The sequence below is a fragment of the Sphaeramia orbicularis genome, chromosome 14 (genome assembly GCF_902148855.1).
Source record: "Sphaeramia orbicularis chromosome 14, fSphaOr1.1, whole genome shotgun sequence".
Classification (NCBI taxonomy): domain Eukaryota; kingdom Metazoa; phylum Chordata; class Actinopteri; order Kurtiformes; family Apogonidae; genus Sphaeramia; species Sphaeramia orbicularis.
In genome coordinates, this window is record NC_043970.1 from 35,640,567 (window position 1) to 35,666,732 (window position 26,166).

Consider the following 26,166-nt stretch of genomic DNA (forward strand, 5'->3'; position numbering starts at 1 on the left):
TTTGGCATCGATCCAACCGATGTCATCATGTTTGTGTGTGCCGATGTCAGCAAATCAACTGCCTCTATATATGTGGCAAGTTTGAAGTAAATTGAAACAAAATTGATCTTTTTATAGACATTTGAAATGTCCTCCGTTATAAATAAATGGGAGAAGAAAAAAAATTCATAAAAAATTTTAACTTTCCCAAAATATAACCACTTCAATTCTGGGTCACTGGCAATCTATAATCCCAGTTTGGTATGAATTCAACCAGTAGTTTTGCTGCTACAGACGTGGAGTTTTGCCCTTTATAAGTAAATGAGTTAAAAAAAAAATCATAAAAAATCTTAACTTTGAACTACATTTCCCAAAATGTAACCACATCTATTCTGGGTCACTGGCAATCCATAAAGCAATGAATTCAACCAATTGTTTTGCTTCCACAGACATGACATATGGAATTTCACCCATTATAAGTAAATAGAGAAAAAAAATGTTAAATTCATTTAAAAAAATTTAATTCTCATGAAATACTGTCATGAGATAACTTTTGTTATGATTTGGCACGGTATAAATAAAATTTGATTTGATTTGAAATTTTGACCTACTTTTCCCAAAATGTTATGACATCTATTCTTGGTCATTGGCAATCTATAAACCCAATATGGTATGAAGTCAATCAATAGTTTTGCTGCTAGAGTGTTAACAAACAAACAAACAAACCAAACCAATAACAGTACTCCTTGCCTCCCCTTTGGAAGGCGGGGTACTAAGCATAAAGTGCCATTGCTGTCAGCCCAAATATTGATTTCTGCCAATAATTTTGCAATCAGTGCATCCATTGTATCTTTAAATGTATCATAATGGAATGTTTAAGCCTGTGAGCATTGAGTTGGTATTACTGTTGCTAAGGTGAGAGAAATGCATTTTAGTACCAGTTGATGAATTGCATTGCACTTTTGCACGATTTGCACATTGCAAAACATTGCCTTAGTTCAGAATGGGAAAGTGAATAAGAAAAATAATATAATTTACACACTCATCCAGAGAACATTTGACCCATCAGAACCCTGATAAGTAGATGATCATTCACACCTTTTGTCCAATCAGATGAAGCTCCAGTCAGGAGTGAGCTCACATTGATTGGTCTTTATTTTTTGGGGGAGTAGAATTATAGTTTGTAAATTTTTCATAGATTATGTCATCATCACAGAGTTTCCTCATGTCACTCAGGCCATAAACTTCCAGAGAAACATGCGTTGACTTTGACTGAGTTTTGGTTGTGTTTTCTGATCAGGAACACAGGAACCTGCCCTTCATGCAGGAGCTGAGGAACCTCTTCTCCCTCATGGTCGGGTCCAAGAGGAAGTACGTGGATCCGTCTCGCGCGGTGGAAATCCTGAAAGACGCATTTAAATCCAGTGAATCTCAGCAGGTAATGCAACATGCTCTGCAGGATAGCATTTTCTTAGTACATGAAGAAAACATCAGTATTTTGAGCAGGTGAGATGTTCCTGTTCTTGCTGTGTTATGAAATACACCTGGAAAACTTGAGCTGAGACCAATTTTATGCCAGATTGGATTCACACTTAACAAAACTGTGAAAATATGTTTGCTCTCTTGTCCACATTCATCTTCTCAGTTTCACTCAAGTGGATTTTTTTTTTTTTTAACAATTTCCTGTATTTTGTTTCTGTACTGTATTGTAATTCCATCAGACTTCCTCAGATTTAGAATTTTAATGAAGTCCCCTCATTGTTTGCTCACACCAGACACCGCTGTGTAAAATCGCAGACGGTTTCCCCTCATACCTGATTCTCTGGCGTTATCCTCTAATCGTACACAGACTCAATACGCACTTGCAACATTTCATGGATGCAAGCCAAGGCAATCATCTCGGTTACACAGGCTTCACACACACATCTCGGAGGTCAATATCGGTTAAAGTAAGGCCACCAACACAACCACACAACAGCTGTGAAACAACTGAACCCACACATGCACATGGTGGTCACTGTGCAGTTATTCAGCAGGTCTTTTACTGTTTAGTCACAGGAAATATTGGCCAGTGATACTTAAAATCTTCACCTTTTTGTTTGTTGCAGCTTTTTAGAAGTAAATGCAGTTAAAAAAACTTTCCCAACTTGATGTATAACCATGATACCAAAGCAGAAAAAAATCCACTGCTTTTCTTTTTGTTATGTGAGGTGATGTTAGGTTTTGAGGATCATTTGCAGCAGCATAATTAATGTAAGAGTCCTGACCTGAATCCACTGGATGTTTAATGTTAATATAAGGGGAAACACCAAAACAGAGCTGTAATATAGGCCTTTATACAGTGAACTTTATTTGTGTGTTACAATAGTGTCTTGAACCATTGTTAGGGTTGTAGCTTGATTATTATCATTCTGTTTTCTGGGAACAGTTATTTGTGTGAAATAGGCGTCATGTGACAAACATGGACCCGAACCAGCTGATATGTAGCCACAGAAATGACAAAGATAATCAAGTGAAAATCAACATGGAGCAGCATTGACAAACAATTAGATCAACACGATGGCGAAAAGTTTCTTTGAACAGGAACTTCCCTGTCATTTATTCTCAAAACCGCTCAAGGACGCTGTAAAAAGAGTAATAAAAGTACAGTTTAAAAACTACGTTTTAACAGTTTACACAGTTGTATAGAAGAAAAAGTTAAGACAGTACTCATACTAATCTAAAGCTGTCATTTGTACCTCCAGTAGGATAGTTGATCATCACTCTGACCCTTTAATTTCTTCAAGAACTCCAACAAATACTGCAGTCTGTCTAATCAGTAAAGATGACAAGACAGTTAGTTGATCCTTGAACAAGATTTTTGACAAAGTATCAGGCAAACTTTAAGATAAGTGTATTTTTTCTTCAATTGTAGAATCATTAAAACAGCTAAAATCTGTTGCTTATTTAAAGTTTGAGTGAGTCGAAGTTATTGTGAACATGATCAGGATACCACTTCAGCCAAGTTTTTGACTTTTACGGCAAATGCTCACTTCCAAATATCACTTATTGGTCTCAAATACTAGTAATATCTGACATTCCCAAATAACTGCAAGCAGGGTTTGTACGGGTGCTTGAAATCCTTGAAAATGCTTGAATTTCAATGTTGTGTTTTCAAGCTCTGGAAAGTGCTTGAATTTTACTTTAAGTGCTTGAAAGTGCTTGCAATTATAACTCTGTGATGTGATTTATTTGTAATATTTACTCTGCTAGGTTGCATGGCAAGCCAAAGCTACTTACATTCTGAAAAATAAAACTTTATGAAAAAAAGAAAATTAGTGGGTCTCTCAGGTCGACTCCGGGTCCATTTTTATCTTTGTCTTGGTGCCTTTATTTGGATAAGACTTTGTGTTCTCCTTTCATTTCTAAACTTTTTGCTACTATGAAACATAATTTTAGATGTTTATAGCATAATACAATGTACATCATTGTGATAAAAAGTGACAAAAATAATCATAAGTATATGTGCTCCTGTAGATATGTATTTGACCCCAGTGGGAAGGTGCTGTGCTGGAAAATTTAGAAAATGACTCTGCTTGATTTTGACCTTGAAAAATCTGTACGAACCCTGTGCAAGTGATGTGTAAATATCTCTTTTTTGCCTTAGACGTTCCCACAGTGTTGCTGTTGTTATTTTTCTAGGAATCTCAAGTATTCTATTTAACTCCCAGTTTGTTTTTATTCTTTTTTGACCTCTTATCTGTCATTAGGCTCAGACTTTCTACTGAATCAGCTCTTCCAAACACTTAACCTCTCTTATCTAGAACAGCTAATCCCACGTCCCACATTACCCCCTATTGAACTTTGCAAAAAAATAATATTGACCAGGTATTAGCTGCTGTGTGCTCTGTCCTATAATGTAACATACCTGTGTCAGATGCACAGCACCGGTCCTGATCTCCTCCTTACATTGGCAATAACACTAAGCCAGTGTCTCTGCGGAGGTTAACTGAGGTCAGCCTTCTGGCCTCTGTTCTCATCAGTCATGTCAGTCCTCTGTGTATTAGGCAGGTCGTGTAGGCGCTGACCTGAATTACAGGGCGACGTTGACGTCTACAAGAGAGCGCCTGCAGGTCCGCTTTGAAGTTCAGCAGTTTCCTCTGTTAAAACCTCCTTGTGTCCAGAGCTGAGTTTATTTCTGCACATGACAGACTTGGAACTGATTTCACTGATTGAATTTACCTGCTTGTACCCTTGAGTTTTCTATGACGTCCAGGTCCCAGAAGCAGGGTTGTAATTGGTCGTTTTGTGTGTATTTTCCATCAACAGCAGGATGTGAGCGAGTTCACCCACAAGCTGCTGGACTGGCTGGAGGACGCCTTCCAGATGAAGGCCGAAGAAGACAGGTAACCACAGCTCTGGACAGACAGGTCACAGATGGTGCTTATGGTTGACTAATGTTGAGGAAAAGCATTATTTTCATATCATATCAGGGTTTCTGCGGGTCTTTAAAAGTCATTAAACAGATTTTGTGAAAATTAAGGCCTTAAATGGCAATAAAAAACATTAAATTCCATGTCCAGAGGCATTAAAAAATTAAATACAATTGATGGAGAAAAAAAAACATTGTTATTCATGATTTATTTTGGTTATGTAAACATTTAATAATTTTGATCAGAAGTATAGTGTGATGATTGACAGGCAGAACCCTTTAATTGGCTGTTGTTTATGGCCAGTGCATGAAGTCACCACACCGGATGCTTGGAATGCAACGTGCTGTGAGTGTGTTCATGAAGTGGCATTAAAAAGCATTAAATTACATTTGCTGATACCTGCAGAAACCCTGTATATATAACTCTGGGAAAAACAGTTGTATTTGACCCCGAAGATCTAAACAGACACGAGTGACCAAAAGCATCTACTGATCTAAAATGTTTAATAACTGTTGATCCTCTAATCCTATCAGTACATGTAAACAATTGAGGTAAAATACAGTTTGTCATCTTTTCATGGTCATCAGATATGACGCATTTGGATGTTCAGGGGCTCTGACCATTTGACAAATGATAATGGTGGGAGATGCTTATTTTATGTTCAGTTAATGGTATATATTTTTTTGCTTTGTCTCTGTTCATATATAATAACCTTTGAATTTACTCTGAACTTTTATGAACATCTACTTGATCAGTAAATAAAATGTAGGAATTTTCAATGAAAACTGGAAAATGCAGAGGATGGTATAATAAGAAATGGTGATAAATCACAAAGATTTAAATGTAGAAAAAAAATTCATTTGGAAGTTACCACAAAAAAGTTCTACATGTTTAAGGTTAAGTGTATGTTACACATTCCCGTACTTGTTCCACATTAAAAACTGTGCACTTTTACTCCAGAGGTAGCACCAAGGGAAATGATATCTCTATTATTCCACCAGATATTTATGTTGGAGCCTGTCCAATGCCAACTACTATTTTGTGGCTTAAAAATGAATATAAACTTATCTGAGGTCTGAAAACACTGCATTTCATTGTCATTTTATGCAAATAACACTCAAAAAGACAATATGTTTATAGGGAATTTCCGAGGCCTTTTGCGAGTAGTTTCTAGAATAAACAAAATGTCCCAGAGGAGACGAGGAAAGTGTCAAAACATTCTTGTCTGTGTACATTTCAGAGAGGATTCTGGCCTGACAACACACCTATAAATAGTAAAAACCAGCGGTCGGTTAATTTCTTCCAGAACTGTAACAGAGATGTCTCCTTTAAGCAACTTTTATCTTTTTTTTTGTTGTTGTTGTCAGGGAGGGTGAGAAGCCAAAGAACCCCATGGTGGAGCTTTTCTATGGGCGCTTCCTTGCTGTGGGCGTCCTGGAAGGTGAGATGATATGTTTAATCACTTAAAGGGGAAAAAGTGGAGGGTGGGAAGCAAAACAAACAGAGATAAAGAGTTGGCATTGTCTGATCGCAACAGCCAGAAAGCAAGCAAGTCTTTGCCCCCAGTAATGAAAGGTGACCTTGCCTTAATGAGATGTGGTTCATGTAAAAGAGGAAGGCGGTTGCATTGATCGTGGAAGACCTTGACGGCTGATTGACATTGTGCTTATTATGCATGACAATATTGGCCCAGAGCCACCAAAAGCTGGGCCAGTGGACTCTGCTGCTCATAAAATGACCTTAATGCCTCATCTGCATGTCCGCTAGCGACTCTTCTGGTTTTTTTGTTGTTGTTGTTGGTGTGTGGGGGGGTGTCGGCAGTCATCGGCAGTTCATGCGAGGTCTGCGCAGCTGTTTAAGTCGTGAAGAGTGAGCGACTGCTGAACAAGTGAAAATCGGCTCGGATGCAAATGGGTGTGAAATGGGTCTAATTACGGCAGCTCTGACACGATGCTGATTCGACCACGTACTGTACACAACACCATCTCTGTTTGTGAAATGCAAAAATGACACTGAGATACTAAGTCAAGGTTGTCAAACTCATTATAGTTCAGGGGTTACAAACAGACCAATTCAATTTCAAGTGGGTCCAGTATAAGACTGTCATAATAACCTATAAATCAGGGGTGGCCAACCCTGGTCCTGGAGAGCCATTATCCTGCATGTTTTAGATGTATTCCTCTTCCAACACACCTGATTCAAATGATACGCCTATCATCAAGCCCTGCAGAAGCCTGATAACGACTGTCAGGTGAGTTGGAAGAGGGAAACATCTAAAACATACAGGATAGTGGCTCTCCAGGACCAGGGTTGGCCACCCCTGCTATAAATAATAACTCCAAATTTTTGTCCTTCGACAAAAATGTGAATCACCTGAACAAATATGAACAACCTGAAATGTCTTAAGTCTGAAGTGCAATTTTAACAATATTAGATCTTTTACTAAATGCTTTGTTCATTTGTAGAGCCACTGTGATCTGTGAGCTGTAATGAACTTGTGTAAATGATAAACTGAAGCATACTAGTGTTAAAATTGCACTTATTTTTCTTGGTAAATTTCAGGTTCATATTTACAATTTTTAAAGGATAGTTTGGTGTTGTAAACATTTTCATAATATAATTTTAGTTTTACTTCTTTCACTCTAAAACAGAATTTCTCAACCTTTTTTGAACCAAGCCCCACTAATGGCATTATGAGCCTACAGGCGCCCCTGAAAAAATTTGTGGGACTGGGGTGGTGGGGTGGGGGCAATTCAAGTAACAGACCTGTATGTGGAGGATGTGGTGGGTTATGTAGCTCTGTAGATAAAGCTGTGAGGAAGTGAAAGTGAGCTCCCCTCACCTTATCATTAATTACCTGCTGCCCCCTGAAAACTACTTTGTGACTGGGGGGGGGGGCGCAATGTGCAGGATGATATGCCCTCCCCTCACGGACCTCAATCCAGACCTCGATACATACATACATACATATGTGGAGGATGTGTGTAGATAAAGCTCTGAGAACGTGAGCTCCTGTCACCTTATCGCTGACTATCTGTTGCCCCCCGAAAACAAATTTGTGACTTGGGGGGGGGGGGGATGATGTGCCCGACGATATGCCCCCATACTCCCCACTCGTGGATCGGATTGAGGTCCATGAGTGGGGGGTGTGTGCCGAGTGATTTATAATGTTGTGATGTACAACAGTAGTTGCTAACACGCACGCATGACGATGTCACTTGCAACCCCCCCCCCCCATGTACTCACATCCTCCCAGGGGGGCACACCCCCCAGGTTGAGAACCATTGCTCTAAAACAGTGGAAAAAGTTTGGAGTTTATTTATTGGTTATGTTGTTAGTTTGCTGGTCTGAACCACTTGAGATCATACGTGGAACCTGAACTACAACTAAAACTTGAGTCAGAGTTTGACAGCCCTGTAGTAGATTCATTCATTATTATTTCTCTGTCATCTCCCTTTATCATACGGCAGCCAGGGGTGTAAGGAAATATTGGTATTGCAATATATTGCGATATTTCACTTCACGATACTGTATCGATATTAAAAAGTACTGTATCGATATTTTTAGGTATTTATTCAAATGCAGACATGGCTGAGGTTCATTTTTGTTTTTTTGTTTTTCAACCTCTTTCGTTTCTATATTCACATGGGTATTTTTTTCTGTTATTTTTATAGTACAATAATACTCTTGTGATATTGCAGGTCGTACATGTAATTTTTTGAAATTGATAATGCTGTTTTGTTAAATAATGGATAATTCAAGCATCCTAAAAGCACCTTTTACTGTCTGAAAGAGACAAATGTTTGTTTTTTTTAAATTGGGAATGCACAAAAATAATGTTCTGATGTTGGATGATTCAGGGACTGAACACGATGTATTCTTTTGGCAACAGAGTACGAACATTTAAGCAGGATATTAAACTGTAATGTCTGCAAAACATTATTTATTTGTGGGTTTTTTGTACTGGTAAAGCCGCATTTTAAAACTGTATTTATCCAAATGCTGCACCATAAGTTTTTCCAGGAAGTAATTTAAAAAAAAAAGAAACAAAACAAGAAATATCGCCTTGTTAACAGTATTGTGATATATCGTACTGTGATCCTAGTATTGTGATTTGTATTGTATCGCCAGATTCTGGCAAATACACACCCCTAATGGCAGTGACACGTCTTTAAGCAGCAGATTTCACATAGAACTCTTCTCGAAACACATGAGGCTTTTTATTACTTGCAGTTAATGCTTTGGTGGCGGTGTGTTAACTTTTAAAGGTATATTGATATTTTTTCAAATGTGATAAAGGCTGAGACAATATTGTTTGTACTGATACAGTTGAATTCCCCCCTTAAATCTGTGCCAGTGTTTGTTTCATCTTCTTTTGTTGTGGTTCACCGGTTTCATAATAAACCAAAAATACTTTTCTTTTATATATTCTTATCATTAGGACTGTCCAAATAATGTGATTATAGCTGATGATGAATTGTCATACAAATAATTACGATTACTGATTGAGTTATCTTTACAGTAGTTTAATTACAGACAAGTAGTACCTCTAATGATGGCATTGAAGACTGGAATAGATAAATAAAAGCTCAATTTGAGCTTGTTTTTTAGGATTTTTCAATGAAAATAAAGTTAGCTGTTCATTATTTATGTATTTGTTTATTATTTATTTGTTTATTATTATATATTTCACTAGTATCTACAAAGTACATGTTACAACTTGCATGTGGCTTTCAGTTTCAGCTAAACATTTAACAAACTAAGTAGTGACATCTAGTTTTTAGTGTGAGTTTTTCTTTTTTTTGTGTGTGTGTGTGTGTGGTATTACACTGTCATTGCATCATCTATGTAATCCACTGCTGTGTACCCATTATTTCTGCAGGTAAAAAGTTTGAGAACACAGAGATGTTTGGGCAGTACCCTCTGCAGGTCAACGGCTTCAAAGATCTTCACGAATGTCTGGAGGCGGCGATGATCGAAGGCGAGATTGAGTCGTTGCATTCGGCAGAGAATTCGGCCAGATCTGGACAAGAGGTCAGTGTCAAAGCAGGTGAAATCCACTGTTTATAAAATATTGACGGGCATGAGAGTAATACACAAAGGTTAATCAGATGCAGTTCAGTTGTTAATACTTTAATATATGTGCAGAAAATCACTGGGTTTTCTTGTATTTACAATGATGTCAAGATACAGAGACATTTATAGAAAGAAATGCAAAGTGAAGTGGTTTGAAATTGAATAGTTTGGGATGAGTTGGAGTGTAGGTCTTGAGATATTGTAGATAATTCCATGTAATTGATGCACAGAAAGATGAAATTTGCAGCAGGGACTTAAAGCACAAGACAGAGTGAATTTGGTCAGATCCTGGTGCTGTGATCCAATCCAGCGAGATGTTTTCCAGGCAGTGAATGTCTAATAAGGCGTTTATTGGTGCTTCTTTTGGTCAGCTTTGTGTAAAGTTAGCACATGTTTTTAGCCTGAGGTGTGGCTAGATCTCAGGGTCTGTTAAATGGGTTGGTGTTAAACTTTGCTCAGACATTTTCTTAACAACATTGTGATTGGTTGAGCTCATGGTAGAATGATCAAAGTAAAACGAAGCAAAATGTACTTATTTACTTACATACAGACAAACTTACAGACTGCAGAGGAAACACATGCAGAAAATAAACAGCATAAGCAAATCAGTAAAAATGGGTTTTTATGAAGTTTATATTTAATTCTTTTACAAAATGCTAAAGAAAAAACGTCTGTGTTCATTCTTTCTGAATTCTATGGAAAAGGTTGACCTCTGACCTCCTGCGGTGCCCTCCTATTCTCACATTGACCTATGCTTAGCTGTAGCATTGCCTTTGCTGATCCCACTGCAGCTGTGAGCAGCTATTTATCAGCCTGGTTCACAGATGGGTGATGGAACTCAGGCCTTTAGAAATGCACGAGCCGTTAGCAAGGGGTGGGGCAGGGGTGTTACATAATGAGGATGAGCGACAATGCATTATTATCATATAGAAATAGCTGAAGGATGAGTGGACTTTGGCTGTCTGGTGCATTTTAAGAGTTGGAAACCTAAATTAGGTCAAGTGATGATGAAGGGATAGAATTGGGATGGTTATCTTTGAGATGTAATAGGTTACAGATGAATAATTATAGTGTGAACCGTAAATAATGTAACAGGTTGTATTAGATTATTCATTACAAATAAAGCTGAAGAGTCCTAAAAGCATAAATTTAAACCCCACAACATTACTCATCACTGATAACTGTCAAACCCTTATTAAAATCTGTATAAGTTGAATTAAGATTGAGTTTTAATCATGTTAAAGCACCAGAAAAAGCAAAGTATGTAGATCACAAACAGCAAACTCTGACTGCAGTTCAGGAAAATTGTACTCTACATAGAAGATAAAACAATATATGCCACACCTTTACAATGACTCTATGTAGAAAATGACTTTTATTTGTGTTTTGATTCCATAACATCATTGCATGTACATATGAGGATGTCCTTTTATTAGGATTATAAGATATTAGCATTGTTTTTTAGGCCTTGATCTAATTCTTTCACATACTTACCTTCTAACTACACCTCTTTTTATCATTTATTATCAAGTGCCATCATACAATCATTCACTTGTTTTTTTCAGTTTCCACAGACACAACACAAACTAACAAAAGTTTAGGAGCAGTCCATGGGTCTTTTTATCCCTGCCATGTCCACATAAAACTACATAAAACTATGTAACGGTCAAATGAGGACATAAGAGCGAAAGAAGAAGGAGGAAGCAGGCAAATAATAAATAAATAAATACATACTTGAAATATATGCATAGTCTTAAACACACTGCAAAGACAGATTAAGTAATGAAATAGATGAGCTAATTACAAAGGTGGATGAAAAATAGCCTTTAAATCACCAGCACATATTAAACTTAACCTCCAATTTTCTTCCAGCACTGGTTCACAGAACTCCCACCTGTATTGACCTTCGAACTCTCCAGATTCGAGTTCAACCAAGCGTTGGGACGACCTGAGAAGATCCACAACAAGCTCGAGTTCCCCTCCATGCTCTACATGGACAGGTGATAAAAACAGCTCCAGTAAATAAGAATAGAATCTGTTTGTCTCCAGTGTAAACGCTGATTCGCTCTGAGGTTTATTTAAGACTGGAGTGATTCATCTTGTGTCTGTGTCGTCAGGTACATGGACAGGAACAGGGAAATAACCAGGATCAAGAGGGAGGAGATCAGAAGGCTGAAAGAGCATCTGACGCTCCTCCAGCAGCGACTGGAGAGGTACGACTCCTCTACAGACATCCATTTATTCATCCAAGGTCAATAAAGCTCTGGGAACAGGCGGCGGCAGTGATTTATCACCATGTCTGTGCCCTCGTCGTCTGTCACCGAGCCCTCTCCTCTGATCGCTCTCTTCGGGTGACACTGTTTTTCTCGTTTCTCTCCAGGTATCTGAGTTATGGCTCCGGCCCCAAGAGGTTCCCTCTGGCAGATGTCCTCCAGTACGCCATGGAGTTCGCCTCCAGTAAACCAGTCTGCACTTCCCCAGTGGAGGACATCGACTCCTCAGCGCCCCCCGGTGGGACGACGGGGCCACAGCTGCCCCCACCAAGGCGAGTTTCATAATAACCCTCCTCCTCCTCATCAGCTTAACCAGGAGAAAGAAAACAGAGAGACATGAGGGAGGTGAATGAAAGGAAGAAGCATTAGTGCTGTGAAATTATTATTATGCAAGATGCTTTTTTTTTCATTACTTATCATGAAACAGACTGTAACAACCCTCTTTAAGTGACCTTCTTTTGTTTAATTTTGATTGAAAAAGCGTACCTTAAGCAGCTGAAATGAGATTTTTGTACTTTTAACCTGAAATAACACATCCTGTCATCTTCAAGGTTATAATACTTGAGGATCTTTTGTTAGTTTTAATTGAAAGTTGAAGAATATAAGAGGAAAACCCAATAAAGCTTTAGTTCAGATTTAAAGTTTCTTATTTCAGTCAGAAAAAAATTGTCTTTTCGCACATAGTGTTTTTTATTTTACTAAGAATGATAAACTTGATCTTTTTGTGCTTTAGTAGTTGGTGTTCAACACTTTTTCAAAGGTCTTGGTCTCACTTCAGGCAGAGTACTCAAGATCTTATGTCGAGACCACAGTTGTAGCGATATCAGTAACTTTCTAATTTGTTAATATAATTATTAGGATGCACCAATAACAAATTTCCTGGCCAATACTGATGCTAGCTGATTGCAGATGCTAATACCGATGTTATTTTTCATTTATTTGTTTAGTTTTTGTTGCTATTTAACCCCTTATCAAAAACATTTTCATTATAAATATAAAACTACTTACTGTTTTAAAGTCTTTCAGTGCTTCATCACATTATCATTGAATGATAAACAATATTTTTACATCATTCTTGCCAGTCATGGAAATGCAATGCACTGATTCCAAAACCAAGTCAAGGAAATTTAACATGAGTTCAAATGCAGCATAACATTTAAACAGCGTATGCGATAATTTTAAGCTGCAGAGTAGTTGCATTAAACTGTTTTATAATGATTCATTTTGACATTTTTATGATTTTTGTTTTATAATCCTTCCCTATTACAGTGCAGCCGAGCAGGACTCCATGGCTCCTGTAGAGAGCTCGGCCCCAGGCTTGGCCCCCACCACAGCCCCCACAGCAGCCCAGCAGCAGAGAGTCCCCATTCACAAGCCCTTCACCCAGTCCCGACTACCGCCTGACCTGCCCATGCACCCCGCCCCTCGCCACATCACGGAGGAGGAGCTGAGGGTCCTGGAGGGATGTTTACATCGCTGGAGAAGTGAAGTAGAGAACGACACCCGCGGTAAGTCCGCATACCTCCTCCTCTTATGCAACTCTGGATTTCTGGTTTTCTGTGGAATCTTGAACTGCACTCGTGTTTTTTGTGATATTGTAAAAGTAACAGAGATGCTGCTCTTCTTAAACTGTATTCTATGTTTTTCCACCAGATCTGCAGGGGAGTATAACCAGAATCCACAGAACTATAGAGTTAATGTACTCAGATAAATCTATGATGCAGGTGAGCAACACTTCTGTTAATATTTACTGTATAAGGAGCCATGTCATCAGCCCCATATGTTCATTACCTTTGTGAATGTCCTTGGTTTTGGTCCAGGTTCCGTACCGGCTTCACGCTGTGCTGGTCCACGAAGGCCAGGCCAACGCAGGTCACTATTGGGCCTACATCTACGACCCCCATCAGCGATGCTGGATGAAGTACAATGACATCTCTGTCACCAAGTCATCGTGGGAGGAGTTAGTCAGGGACTCTTTTGGAGGCTACCGTAATGCTAGTGCCTATTGTCTCATGTATATAAATGACAAGAAGCCCTTTCTCATAGAGGGTAAGTTAGTGTCATCATTATTTTAGTTTATATTAGTCACACACAGCCTGACGATGTCAACACTTCGTTTTGGCGCTGATGCCATTGTTGGAGAAAGGTCTGATCAGACACAGTCATTTTGGACTCTGTAGTTCTTTAATCCACTTTTATTTTGGACATCGCCAAGCTCAAGATACAGTGAAGTTCCTTTGCAAAATAGGATTAGTGGAACTTTTTGGTGAAACTTTTGCAAACGGGGACATACTCAATGACATTAAAATGGTTCAATCCACACAAAACAAAATGCTACGTGAGAGTCATGCCTCTGCGATCTGAAGTTTTAGGCCTTATAAGTCTTCAAATAATAAAAATTGTTGTGACAGGTGTTCAACTGAAGCCTGTTGAAACTAAAGCACTGAAGCCACATGGACCTTGTCGAAAAAAGTCCTTAAATTAGAAATGTTACAAAAACCTGCCGTCATTTCACTGAATTCACTAACGTTCAATGATTCAGATGTGCTGTTAAAAGTGAGAGGTCATTCGCAAACCAGTCCCAGATAAGTTCAGCTTGATGTTTACAGGGGCTGGTGATATAAGTGTGAAATGCTTTCACACTAAAACTAAACCTTAATTTCCTTTTTTTGTTGAAATAAAATATGTTCTCTGTCCTCTCCTGTTGTTGCAGAGGAGTTTGATAAAGAAACAGGTCAGATTCTCAGCGGTTTGGACAAACTGCCTCCAGATTTGAAGCAGTATGTGAAGGAGGACAACGAGCTGTTTGATAAAGAGATCGAGGAGTGGGATTCTCTCCAGGCTCGTAAAGCCCAGCAGGAGAAACTGGCTCTGGCCACGGCCACTGCTGCAGCCTCGGCAGCATCCAGCACCTCCACCTCGTCCTCTTCCCCTCAGCCCATGAGCATTGAGTCCAGCCCTCCAGACAACGCAGGTGAGGGCGTCGGACAATGATACATAATGATAAATCTTTCCAAAGGAGTGAAAACACTGGCCTACAACATTTATGACTAATACTCTAAGCCAGGGGTGTCAAACATACTGGCCAAAACCAGCCCGCCAAGGGGTCCAGTCTGGCCCATTAACAATCAGTCATGTTATAATCATTTTAGTGCAGGGCCTGCATTAAATTTTTCTCTTTTTTTTTTAGTATAAAAAAGTAAAAGTACATGAAAATGTTTACATTTACACTATCCTCTCACAAAAAAATATGAATAACCTGAACAAATATGAACAACCTGAAATTTCTAAAGAGAAAGTACAATTTTAACAATATTCTGCCTTTTACTAAATGTTTTGTGTATTGGTAGATTCACTGTGATCTGTAAGTTGTAATGCAGGAGTAAGTGATAAACTGAAGCATAATACCGTTAAAACTTGCTCTTAATTTTCTTCAGAAATTTCAGGTAGTTCATGTTTGTTCGGGTTATTCACATTTTTAGGATAGTTCTACAAGGATAGTTTGTAGAAGTAAAACTTTTCATAATGTAATTAAATTTTTTTAACTCAAACAGAAAAGTTTGGAGCTATTTTACTGGTTTTGTTGGTCTTATGCTGTATGTGACCCCTGAGCTAAAATGACTTTGACACTATGTAAGTTTTTATGGTTATTTTTTCTTGAATGACACATGAATTTCCCCTTAAGGATTAATAAAGTGAAACTAAAGTGGTTAGATACTGTATATTTATGGCATAATGATGGACTAGATCAGGCAGTAACTGCCCTATATGACTCTATTCTCACATCCCTGGTTGTGTTTTCCTTTCTTTCAGTTCCCCAACAGGATCCGGAGTACATGGAGCAGCCGTCACCCACACATGACTCCAAACACCTGCAGGAAGACACGGAACGAGCCATTTCCAAGGCTGTCGCCGAACAGGAGGAGAGAAGCCCCGAAGCATTGTTAAACGCAGTATGTAAAACACAGTATATACACACACACACACACACACACACACACACACACAAACACACAACAAAGACTCACTGCACTGATACGTACAAAAGTCTTGCTTAATATATGTAAGAAACATTTCCAGCATTATTTGAGCAAAGTTTTAAAACATTTGGGCTGTGTTTTATGATCAAATTCTCTATCCCGATATACATGATCCAGGTATAGATGATACTCATAATTCTGTTTGAAATTACCATTGTAAACCTTCAGGTATTTTTTTCAATCAGGGCAGAAAATATAAGGTTATACTTCTTTCTTCTCCTTTTCATTCATAATGTGGACATTCCGCTGACATTGTAAAAGTAGAATTTCTTTTTCTGTCTTTTTCTTTTCATACTGAAATTAATAAACTAAACTATATCACAATGTGGCATGTTCTCTGTAAAGCCATTCAATACACACTTAAAATAAAATGCCCGCTTGGAATGGCCGATTTTTAACACAATTTTATTTCTATGTTAAAAAAATAGTTTTTCTCAATTTGTTTTAATGTTTTATGCAAATTTTATGTTAGTAGTGGCAGAAAATGTAAGATATTAATGTCAAAATACAGAAAAAAAATCCCAAGTATAGTTGCAGGTAAAATATGTATGAGTCTAAATGTAAGTATGATAAGTATTTAAAATATTAAAATATCAGTTTCAGTCTGTTATTGGGGCTGTCAGTAACATAATTTATTTATAAATTACAATTATAGAGTCATGGAAAAAATTATCAGACCATCAAAAGTGATCAAAATCAATGGTTTTGCAATCAAGTACTAACTCCTGTGTGCATCATGGGGCTAAAACAGACAGAAAAGAAAACATGGACTGCCTGAAAGCACTGTTTTTGTCAGTACAATGCCATAGCTACTGATGTAAGAACTGAAGTGATTTTGGTTATTATCAAGAAAAACATGGAAAATGGATGGATATCAGCTCTGAAATTAAACTCTTATGAGCTTTTTTTGTTGTTATCGTTATATTTGTCCAAACAAATGTACCTTTACCTGTACATCAGATTTTAAACTCAAACCGTGTCCAGAAGATGCCCCTCTTTAAGGTATGAGTTCCCTGTAACATCTTCTCCTATTCAGAATTTCCCCATTATGCATGTTTTTACATCACTCTACGTCTACATTTTTGTGTTTCCTTAAAGCAGGTTTTTCCTTTTTCAATTGTCATCACTATTATTTATACTGTAGACAGAGTAACATAGATCATACGGAATTTGCATGTAATTACAGAAAAGAAAAAAATTATGCATAGAAAAGAAAATCCAAGGTCTGTGCTTACAGAAAGAAAAAAGGAGAAAATAGAGAATAAAATACAAAAATAGCGACCATACACATAAATCTACATGGAGGTTTTCATGTCATGTGGAGAGTTTTCCTAAGAACAGAAAATGTTGCAGAAGAATGTGGTTTACGACACAACAAAATAAATGATCAGATGCTAGACTTTTTATCATCCCATGCTTTGCTTTGTCATATTTCACAGCCCTAGTACTGAGACATAATAATATCACGTCCCCTCAGGTACAAAATGAGTTAAAAGTACATTTGTTGTAATATTTGACTGTTTCCCTCAAGTTCCATCTTCCTCCCCCCTCTCCATCAGTCCTCTCCCTTCTGTCTCATCTGTCCCATTCTCTCTACAGTCTCCTCTCCCCCCCTCCTCCCCTCAGCCCGAGGTCCAGACGAACCCCCCCTCCTCCCCCCCTCCTGACCTGGTCGTAGAGGACGAGAGCCCCGGCCAGCGCACGGTAGAGGTGGCCATTCCTCACGTCGGGACCTTTGTCATAGAGTCAGAGGAGGGGGGGTACGATGACGAGGTAGCCCTCCCCAAAAATGATCTCTCTCCTGTGGCTGTTTGACATATTGAATGAGAGCGTCGATGCCCGTTCATGTGGCTTCACGCAAGATTTTTCACACTTGAAAAAATCTGACGCCTTACGCCAACAGAATCCTGGATTGGCTTGAGGCTGAAAATGCCAAACAGCGGACTGACCTCTGTGTTGGCCTTCCTGCATGACTCCGGTGTGGAAAGTCTCGTTTTGAGCCAGTCTGCATCTTGGCTTGAAAACAGCTGACATTTAGCAAAAAAGTTAAGGTCATTGTGTTGTCGCACAAGTCAAAATCCCAGAGCATAACGTCACGATCTGATCTGAATTGATGTCAGTCGTGTAAAAATCTAAACTCACCAATTTCCCAGGTACGTGTTGAATTAGTTTGGTTATATATATTTTTTTAGAGGAATTGGAGTGTATTTTACTTCTGCGTTGGCTGTTGTGCAGCTCGACTTCCTGCACCGTTCGCTATCTGTCACACACAGCTGTCACATGGCTGCGTTGGTTTCTACACATCATCCCTGTTAGGATTACACATTGTGTTATTGAACTGACGGGCTGTGACCCTCACAGTTGTGTCACTCTAACCGATGCATGGACTGCTGAGTGTTGTCTGGCATGGCCCGGCCGCCGTACGCTCTACTGTTGTGCCTTAGAGCACGTTAACACAGCAGATGACCTTACTTGTTTTGTCGAAGGACCTATTGTTGTAAATAACGTGGTTCCTGCTTCCTGGGCAGGCGATGATGACCCCGAGCATGCAGGGTATAATTATGGCCATTGGCAAATCCAACAGCGTATATGAAAAGAGTGGGCCAGAAGCAGCCTTTTTTAAGGTACACCCCACCTTCACCTCTCCTCATTCCTCCCTGTCCTTCATCCTCCGTCCTCTTCCTCTTTTACATGCATCTCTTTGTTTGTCTCAGTAACATGTCAGTATTCAGCAGTATTTGGTAATAACTATTATAGTGACGAGGGCACTTCATTTATTGAGTTCATGCTTAGGTCAGACTTTGATTGTGTGCTTGAATAAGACTACAGTCATTTCACTAGAATGTTAATAGCTCTGAAATCAAGACTTAATCTACTATAACCGTCTAAGGCAGGGATGAAATACAAAAATTACTCTGAAGATATTAACAGTCAATGGTGTCTCAAGTAAAATAATAACATAATAACCTATGAAAAATAATTCAAACTTTTCTCTATGTTTTTGAGTGAAAAAAGTAAAATTACATGATGAAAATATTTACATGTGCAAACTATCTTTTTAAAAAATGTGAATAGCTGTATTGTTAAAATCATACTTCTCAAGATATTTCAGGTTCAGATTTTTTCAGGTTATTCAGATTTTTTGGAAAAGGTTAGTTTGTAAATGTAAACAATTTTGTAGGGGGGGATTTTACACTAAAACAAAAAGAACAAGAAAAGCACTCAGAGAGCACAGACCTCCACTAAGACAGATCTGCCCCGTCCCCCCCACCCCCCGGATCACCACCAAAATTTAATCATTTCTTCCTTGTGCTAGTATCAACATTTCCTGAAAATTTCATGAAAATCCATCCATAACTTTTTGCGTTATCTTGCTAACAAACAAACAAACAAACAAACAAACACGCAAACACACAAAGCAAAGTGATCACAATACCTCCTGGCGGAGGTAAAAAATTGGAGTTGTCAGTATTTATAGCTTATAATAGTATTTTACTCATCCGACCCAGTTGAGATCATATTGGTTTGTATGTGGCTCTTGAACTAAAATGACTTTGACACCATTGATTGTTAATATCTTCAGTCTAATTTTTGCATTTCACAAATTCATCCCAGGGGCCAGATTGGACCCTGTAGTGGGCCAGTTTTAGCCCTCGAGCCATGTGTTTGACACCTCTGAAACACACATGTTCACAATTATATACAGTATATTACGCATACATAGTTGCTTAATTTGTGTAAAGTTAATTTAGTGCAGCGATGGTCCAGCCAAGCTGTATAGTGTCTAAAGAGACAAAGTAGCTTTAGTGAGAAAAAAGCAGTGAAATAGAAAAGTAAAGCCGTATTTTTTGGATTGTTTTGCAGAGATTATGCTTTATACACCGTTTAAAAGCAGGGCAGTAACTGGAAGGAAAGCAATGAATTGAAGTCACTTTGTTTTTATATTTTTCTGCCCATGCACAGTGTTCCATGCTGTTATTGGCTAAAAGTACAAATTTACTGTAAAACAAGAGAAAAATGGAAAATAAAGGCAGAATGTGGAGTCTCTAAATGCATAATCACACACTGACAGAGATCAGAAATGATGATTGAGAGGATTATTTTTTTAAATATTACATATTTGCCTTCAGTGAAACCCAGAGTTTTTCCCTCATGTTTCATAATTTAACCCCCTCCCCAAATTAAAAAAAAAAAAAAAAGAGGTCTGAACTGAACCTTGGATTTGCTCATTCCTCACATCGGCAGCTGAGACCATTTCTCAGCAAAGAGACAAAAAGCTGCACTTGATATTGCAACATGGTTGTTTCATGAACTTAATCCGACGTTTATTTTATAATAATGTTTTACAGTGATCTTAGTCCTGTTGGATTGAGTTTTCTTGAACAAATCTGACCCTGTGATGTTCTGAAATGGGGGTGGGTTTCCTTCATGACGTCCAGACTTGCACGTATAAAATACTGTAACATGAGATTATGGATGTTAACAGTAGAAAAGACCAAACAAGCAGATACCAGTATGATCACATGACCTCCTACTCATTGTATCATGTCTCGTCCTCTCATAGGCCATCAAGTTGGAATACGGTCGTCTTCTGAGATTTGCCCAAGAGGACACGTCTCCCGAGAATGACTACCGACTACAACACATCATCGTCTACCTCATCCAAAACCAGGCACCCAAGAAGATCCTGGAGCGAACGCTGCTCACTCAGTTCGCCGACAGGAACCTGGCTTTTGATGAGAGGTAGGTTGGACTCTTTAACCCTTGTGTTTCCACTATATTGTTCACCCCCCTTTTACAGTATCAGTATCCCAAAACCACCAGTAGAGGGCAGCAGAGACCCTGAATCAGACCTAGTCCAGTATCTGAGGCAGTTTCTCCTGGTCTACTGTCAGATTCAGCCTCAGTCTCATCTGGACAGAGTACTGTGCTGCAGATCCTGTCTCATAACTACTGCTTTCACCTTTTAACAGAGACACAAATCTTAAGAGACACATGTCCATTAATGACTTTTTGTACTTCCAGCAAATATCTATAAATATATACATTCCCTCCCAATTAAAACTGTGATGCTGGAGTCATTCGAGTGCACAATGCCCCTTTACTATCTCTTAAAACTTTTCAACTACGCTTGTTGGCCTCAATCCATATTCATGAGTGAAAAATTGATTTCTCCCTTCTCCTCTATTTTGAGCGAGATAATTAGATTTATGTGTGCATGTGGCCTCAATAGGAGCCTCCGGAGGAGTGTTTCACTTCTCCTCTCAGCACTAAAGAGTGATTCATTAGGCCATGTTAAGGCCTGGGGGCAGGGTGTACCCCTCGCAGTGACTCATCATCTTTAACTCTGCTTCTTCTTCTTCCTCCTCCTCCTCCTCCACAGATGTAAGAGCATTATGAATGTGGCACGTGCCAAACTGGACCTGATTAAGCCCGAGGAGGTCAACATGGATGAATATGAGGTCAGCAGATCTGTTCTACGGGCTTTATTTGTCTAAAATATCAGGGCAATGTGTTGGCAAGAACCAGGTGATCATGATGAAGGAGTTTGGTGTATTTTAACACTGGAAGCAAAGAAAGATGCTTCAAGTATTAGGTCTAATTTTAGTACAACTGTCGTATGATAAAGAACACACCATCTTATGAATGAAATCTGAGTAAAAAAGATATGTTTTGCATCTGCATTTGTATTTATCGCAGCCCCCGGCTCTGGTTTTTACACAGTTTGAGCAAAGAAATGAATAATTACATGTATCAGTCCAAAACATGCTGCACTCAGGATTCTTCAGGTGAACAGATATATCTAGGCATTTACTGTCCTGTTAGCTGTAATTTTAAGTACTAATGAGAGGTAAAACAACCACAATTATAATATTCATTCCGATATACTTTTTTGCTTTGTCTTTTTGGGTTTATTTTTATTACATTATCAGTTGTTTTCAGTGTTTCACATAATTCCTACTCGTGCACATTTTGACACTGAACCATGATTTTGTTTCATCCAAATTCAACCGAATGTTCTACCTTCAGACATTTGTCATGTTTTGACCATAACAAGGTTAAAACCACAAATGACCACTTGGTTTCATCATTTTTCACTCCAAAAATCAGCCTTTAGTCTAGGAAGAAATATTAAAATCGACTGATACATTTCTACCAGGATAACACTTTTTGGGCATTTTGGTCCGATTTATTGCTACTTTAAAGCTGGTGGTGTGACTGTGAATCGATGTAGTATCATAAAATGTTAAGTGATATTTAACTGCATTGATATATTCTAACATCCACTTAAAAAGAGAGAGGAAATTCACTTTAAATCGATCAAACTTTCAGCCTTATATCGTGATTTTGATTTTATAGTAAAAATAAGTTGATCCTTAGTTCAGTAAGTCATTACTTCTTTGCTGTTTCTGACAGATGCATGAAATTTTCAGGAGTTGTTTTTAAACACAAGTCATCTTTAACTTCAGTAAAAGTAGATCCACTGTGGTATATTTGATGAAATTATAGCTGAAAACGGCAAAAAGTCCTTCCTGCCATCAGGTGACGTAAGTGGAGCATCAGTAACCTTTAGGATATGTTCAAGACGGAAACGATTAATTAATCACAATTTATGAATTTGTGCCCTTATAAATATAGTTTGGTTAAAGATTCCAACTCTATATTTTTGCATAATTTAACACAGACCTACTCTTTCTAGTAACTTATTTTTATGATAGATCTTGTCGCACACATGGATTTAAAATATAGGTGTGAATTTTTTTTTTTTTTTTTTTTTCATTTGTGACATTTCATAAATCAGAAAGATATGATGTGTTTCAATGTGGAGATTCAACAAGGAAAAATTTACAAATGCACAAAAATCACAAATGTAAAAATTTTCACCAAGATATAACTTGGTGGATATTCAACTGGGTCTTATGTCACATAAATGAAACATATTTTGGACCTTCAAACAACTTCAGACTTTAATATTCATTTCTCACATTTTCATTGTTATCATTATTATTTCTTTATATATAAAAGAGGGACATTTTTACACAGAAAACATTACATTAAATAAAAACACTTATAGAAATGTGCATTTAAATTCCGTGGTATCAAAATTTATTTTAAATGCATATTCTTCATGTATAATATGGATGAAACACTTAAAAGTACATTACTATTGGCACAAAATCTAGAGCTGCTTCTTAAACCAGATTATATTTATTAGGGCACAAATAATAAATGATGCTCCACTTACATCACCCGGCAGCAGGATGGATTTTTATTTTTTGTTTTCAGCTATAATTTGACAAATATGTAACTGTCTATCCTTTTCTGTAGAGATTAAAGACATTTATACCTTAAAACATCTCCTGAAAATGCCATACACCTGTCATGAATAGTTCAAACATTCAATTCATTTTCAACTTTATTTATAGAGCCGAGTATCACAACAAAGTCGCCTCATAGGGTTTTCAGAAATTGTTGGATTGATTAAAAAAACACAATGAAAATAAGCAAACAGTCAAGTAATCAGTCGGTGAAGCAAATGCATCAATGTCCCGGGCATCCCCCTGTCCTTAGACCCTCCTTTTCAGAAAAGAAAAACTCCAAAAAACCAGTGGGGAAAAAGAGAACCACAGTGAAGGAGAGATCCACTCCCATGGACAGACAGGCTGTAGGTGAGACCAGGACTAACGGACATCCATTTACTGATGTAGTTCCAGTCTGTATGGATGCAGTAGGATGGGGGCACATGCAGACAGCTGAGGGGGTACATCTAATCAGATGAGGGTGAGGAGGTCCATCCAGACAGATGAGGGTAAGGGAGGAGGTCTGGGGTCACAGGTCAGGACAGGGCACAGATGGGTCACCTCAGGTCCTGTCGTCACTGGGCCTTACGCAGCCATGTCTGAAACAGTAGCCACTCCCCAGAGGGGAGGCGAAAAGGGACACAGGGTGAGTAGAAGTAATGACTGAACTTTGCAACTTTTTCTGGACCATTTGCTTTTACACTTAAACTAGCATCATTCCCATTTTCAATGCTCAAAAATCTCAAAAACGAATGAAAATGTACAGCTGACAGCTTGTGTGGTGTTTACATGGACTAATGGTGTTATTTTCTGAAAGTATGTGGGTAATCGCAGATTGTCGGTCGGGAACATTTACTGGAATCATTTAATTTTATGTGAATTTGCCCAAAAGTCTCTAAAAATGAAAGAAAAATATGCCAGTCATTTATTTAGAAACATTAGACGTTGAATAAGATCCAATTATTATAGGGCGGTACATAACTAAAGGGTAATAATATTTATCATTAAAAGATCGAGCTGAAACTTAAGATGGTGTTTCCTCTGGCTAATGGTTTTATCTTCTGACTGTATGAAGTAAATCAGAGCTGGTCATTCAGGAGGCATCTGGTGATTTCACGAGTCATAACCAGCTGCCATTAAGATACAGTTTAGACCTTTAAAAATGCTGATATTTTCCAGCTGACTGCTTTGCGTGGTCAGCGTTCTAACCTCTGTTTTCCTTTAATCAGACGTGGCATCAGGACTACAGGAATTTCCGTGAGACTACCATCTTTATGACGACTGGCTTGGAGCTCTTCCAGAAGACAAAGTACGGCACTTTTCCACCACTTTTAACCTCCAAAATATCTAATTACAAGAACATTTAACCCGGCGTCCAGCTGTTTGGTCAGTCATTTTTATCGTAACTGTTAATTATTTTCAATGACAATGGCAGTCGGGACTTGTCACCTGCAGAGGGCAGCAGCTCAGTGTACAACAGGGCACCAATACTGTACCGTCGTTGTGGCCTTGCTTCTCTGTCTAAATGTTTTATCTGTGGTTGTGTTGCAGTTACGTGGAGGCTCTGATGTATCTGATTTACTCGTATCAGTACAACAAAGAGCTGCTGGCCAAAGGGCTGTACAGGGGCCACGACGAGGAGCTCCTGGGTCATTACCGCCGCGAGTGTTTGCTGGTGAGTCGAGCATTTAGCAGCAAAGGGATTTATTTAAAAGTGGATTTATTTCCTCCCATGTGTCGTGCTGCCAATTAAACAAAGTGATTACAAAGAGGACGGAGCGTGCTTTGGGACGGAAGCCTTTGTGTCCACTCGTTCCCTGTGATCTCCGTCTCGTCTTTGTAACTCCCTTTCCTCTGCATCAAACTTCCTCTGCTGAAGTGACTCAGCAAAACCAACGTAGCCAGACGTTTCCCCCCCAACGCTGAGCTGTGGTGCTATAATCAAATTGCTTTTGCTGAGATATTGCTTTGGCTTCTTCGCTGCCCACAAAAGATTCCACTGAAGGTTTTTCATCTGATACTGACAGATGATCCTTTCAGCGATGCGACGTGAGCCCCTTTTTATTTCACTTGTACCGAGCTCCGGGCTGTGCTTCGGTATTATTGGTTTGGGCTGTGGGTATTTTGGTCTGATCAGCCTTGTACTGGTCTTAAGCAGCCCTCTCTGCTGCTGCACTCAGTAACCTTACACCAGCATTGTGCTCCTAATGTAATCATTGGAGTGGGAATAGGAAGCAGGAGGGCCAGAGAGTGTAAACACATTACCATGAGACACAAGCGTGTCCTCAGCTAACCTCAAACCTCAGCCCCGATCGGTCATCTCAGATCTGCAGCCAGAACCTCTGGCTCCGTCCGCTCAGCTGTTTACCTTCAGCTCTTGTTTTAATTGAAAACACTGCTAACATTGACACAGTTAATGTACTTGGATGTTTTGCAAATCCAGCCCCCCAGCCCCTGATTCCAAACTAACTTGCAAAAAAAGGGGTTATTTCCTCAGAGAGAGAAGGTCAGTGAGTTTGTCTGTGACAGCAAAAGGGTTTTGGCCAAGAACAGGAAAAAAAGCATCCATCCTCCAGCATTACAAGTATGTCAGGACCCACTTTGGTTCCACTGGCTGTGGGATATTTTCTGACATTAATGATGTCTGTGGGATTGTGCTGTTAGTACTTAAGCTGTTTAATACTTTACAGAGATATATGAAATGTAGAAACAAAGAGACTTATAGACCGAATAGGCTTTTATCAAGAAACCTTGAAGGAAAAACTTGGGGCCAGTGTTAGAGCACTTCATTTGCTAATTTTAAAATTCTAATCCATGCATTTTCAGTAGCAAGGTTATTATCATCAACGAAATAAAAAGAACTCTCTGTGAAGAAAACATTTATAGTAATTAAAAGAAAAGAAAAATTAAACTGTATGTAAAGACTAACTAAAATGGACTAAAACTATATAAAAACATGCAGGGAAAGTTATTTTGTCGTATGTGTAACTGTATTTTCTACATAAGCCTGTATCTCCCAGTGTTTTAAATCTGTCAGGTTTGTACCTCAATGTGGTGAAAGTTGAGAGAAAACCCCAAAGGCAGT

The 26,166-nt window shown here is 38.6% G+C and overlaps 1 protein-coding gene across 1 annotated transcript in view; it reads left to right on the forward strand.

Moving 5' to 3' along the window:
• The window catches only part of usp25 (ubiquitin specific peptidase 25), a 43,099-nt gene that overhangs the window by 11,979 nt on the left and 4,954 nt on the right, over nt 1-26,166 (forward strand). The window contains exons 7-22 of the mRNA XM_030154843.1: nt 1,280-1,417; nt 4,288-4,364; nt 5,759-5,832; nt 9,274-9,425; nt 11,340-11,467; nt 11,585-11,680; nt 11,848-12,012; nt 13,010-13,248; nt 13,394-13,464; nt 13,561-13,789; nt 14,454-14,714; nt 15,554-15,693; nt 20,345-20,523; nt 21,164-21,242; nt 24,311-24,390; nt 24,633-24,756. Of these exons, the coding sequence (XP_030010703.1) occupies nt 1,280-1,417; nt 4,288-4,364; nt 5,759-5,832; nt 9,274-9,425; nt 11,340-11,467; nt 11,585-11,680; nt 11,848-12,012; nt 13,010-13,248; nt 13,394-13,464; nt 13,561-13,789; nt 14,454-14,714; nt 15,554-15,693; nt 20,345-20,523; nt 21,164-21,242; nt 24,311-24,390; nt 24,633-24,756 (2,232 nt within the window). The remainder of the gene's footprint in view (nt 1-1,279; nt 1,418-4,287; nt 4,365-5,758; nt 5,833-9,273; nt 9,426-11,339; nt 11,468-11,584; nt 11,681-11,847; nt 12,013-13,009; nt 13,249-13,393; nt 13,465-13,560; nt 13,790-14,453; nt 14,715-15,553; nt 15,694-20,344; nt 20,524-21,163; nt 21,243-24,310; nt 24,391-24,632; nt 24,757-26,166) is intronic.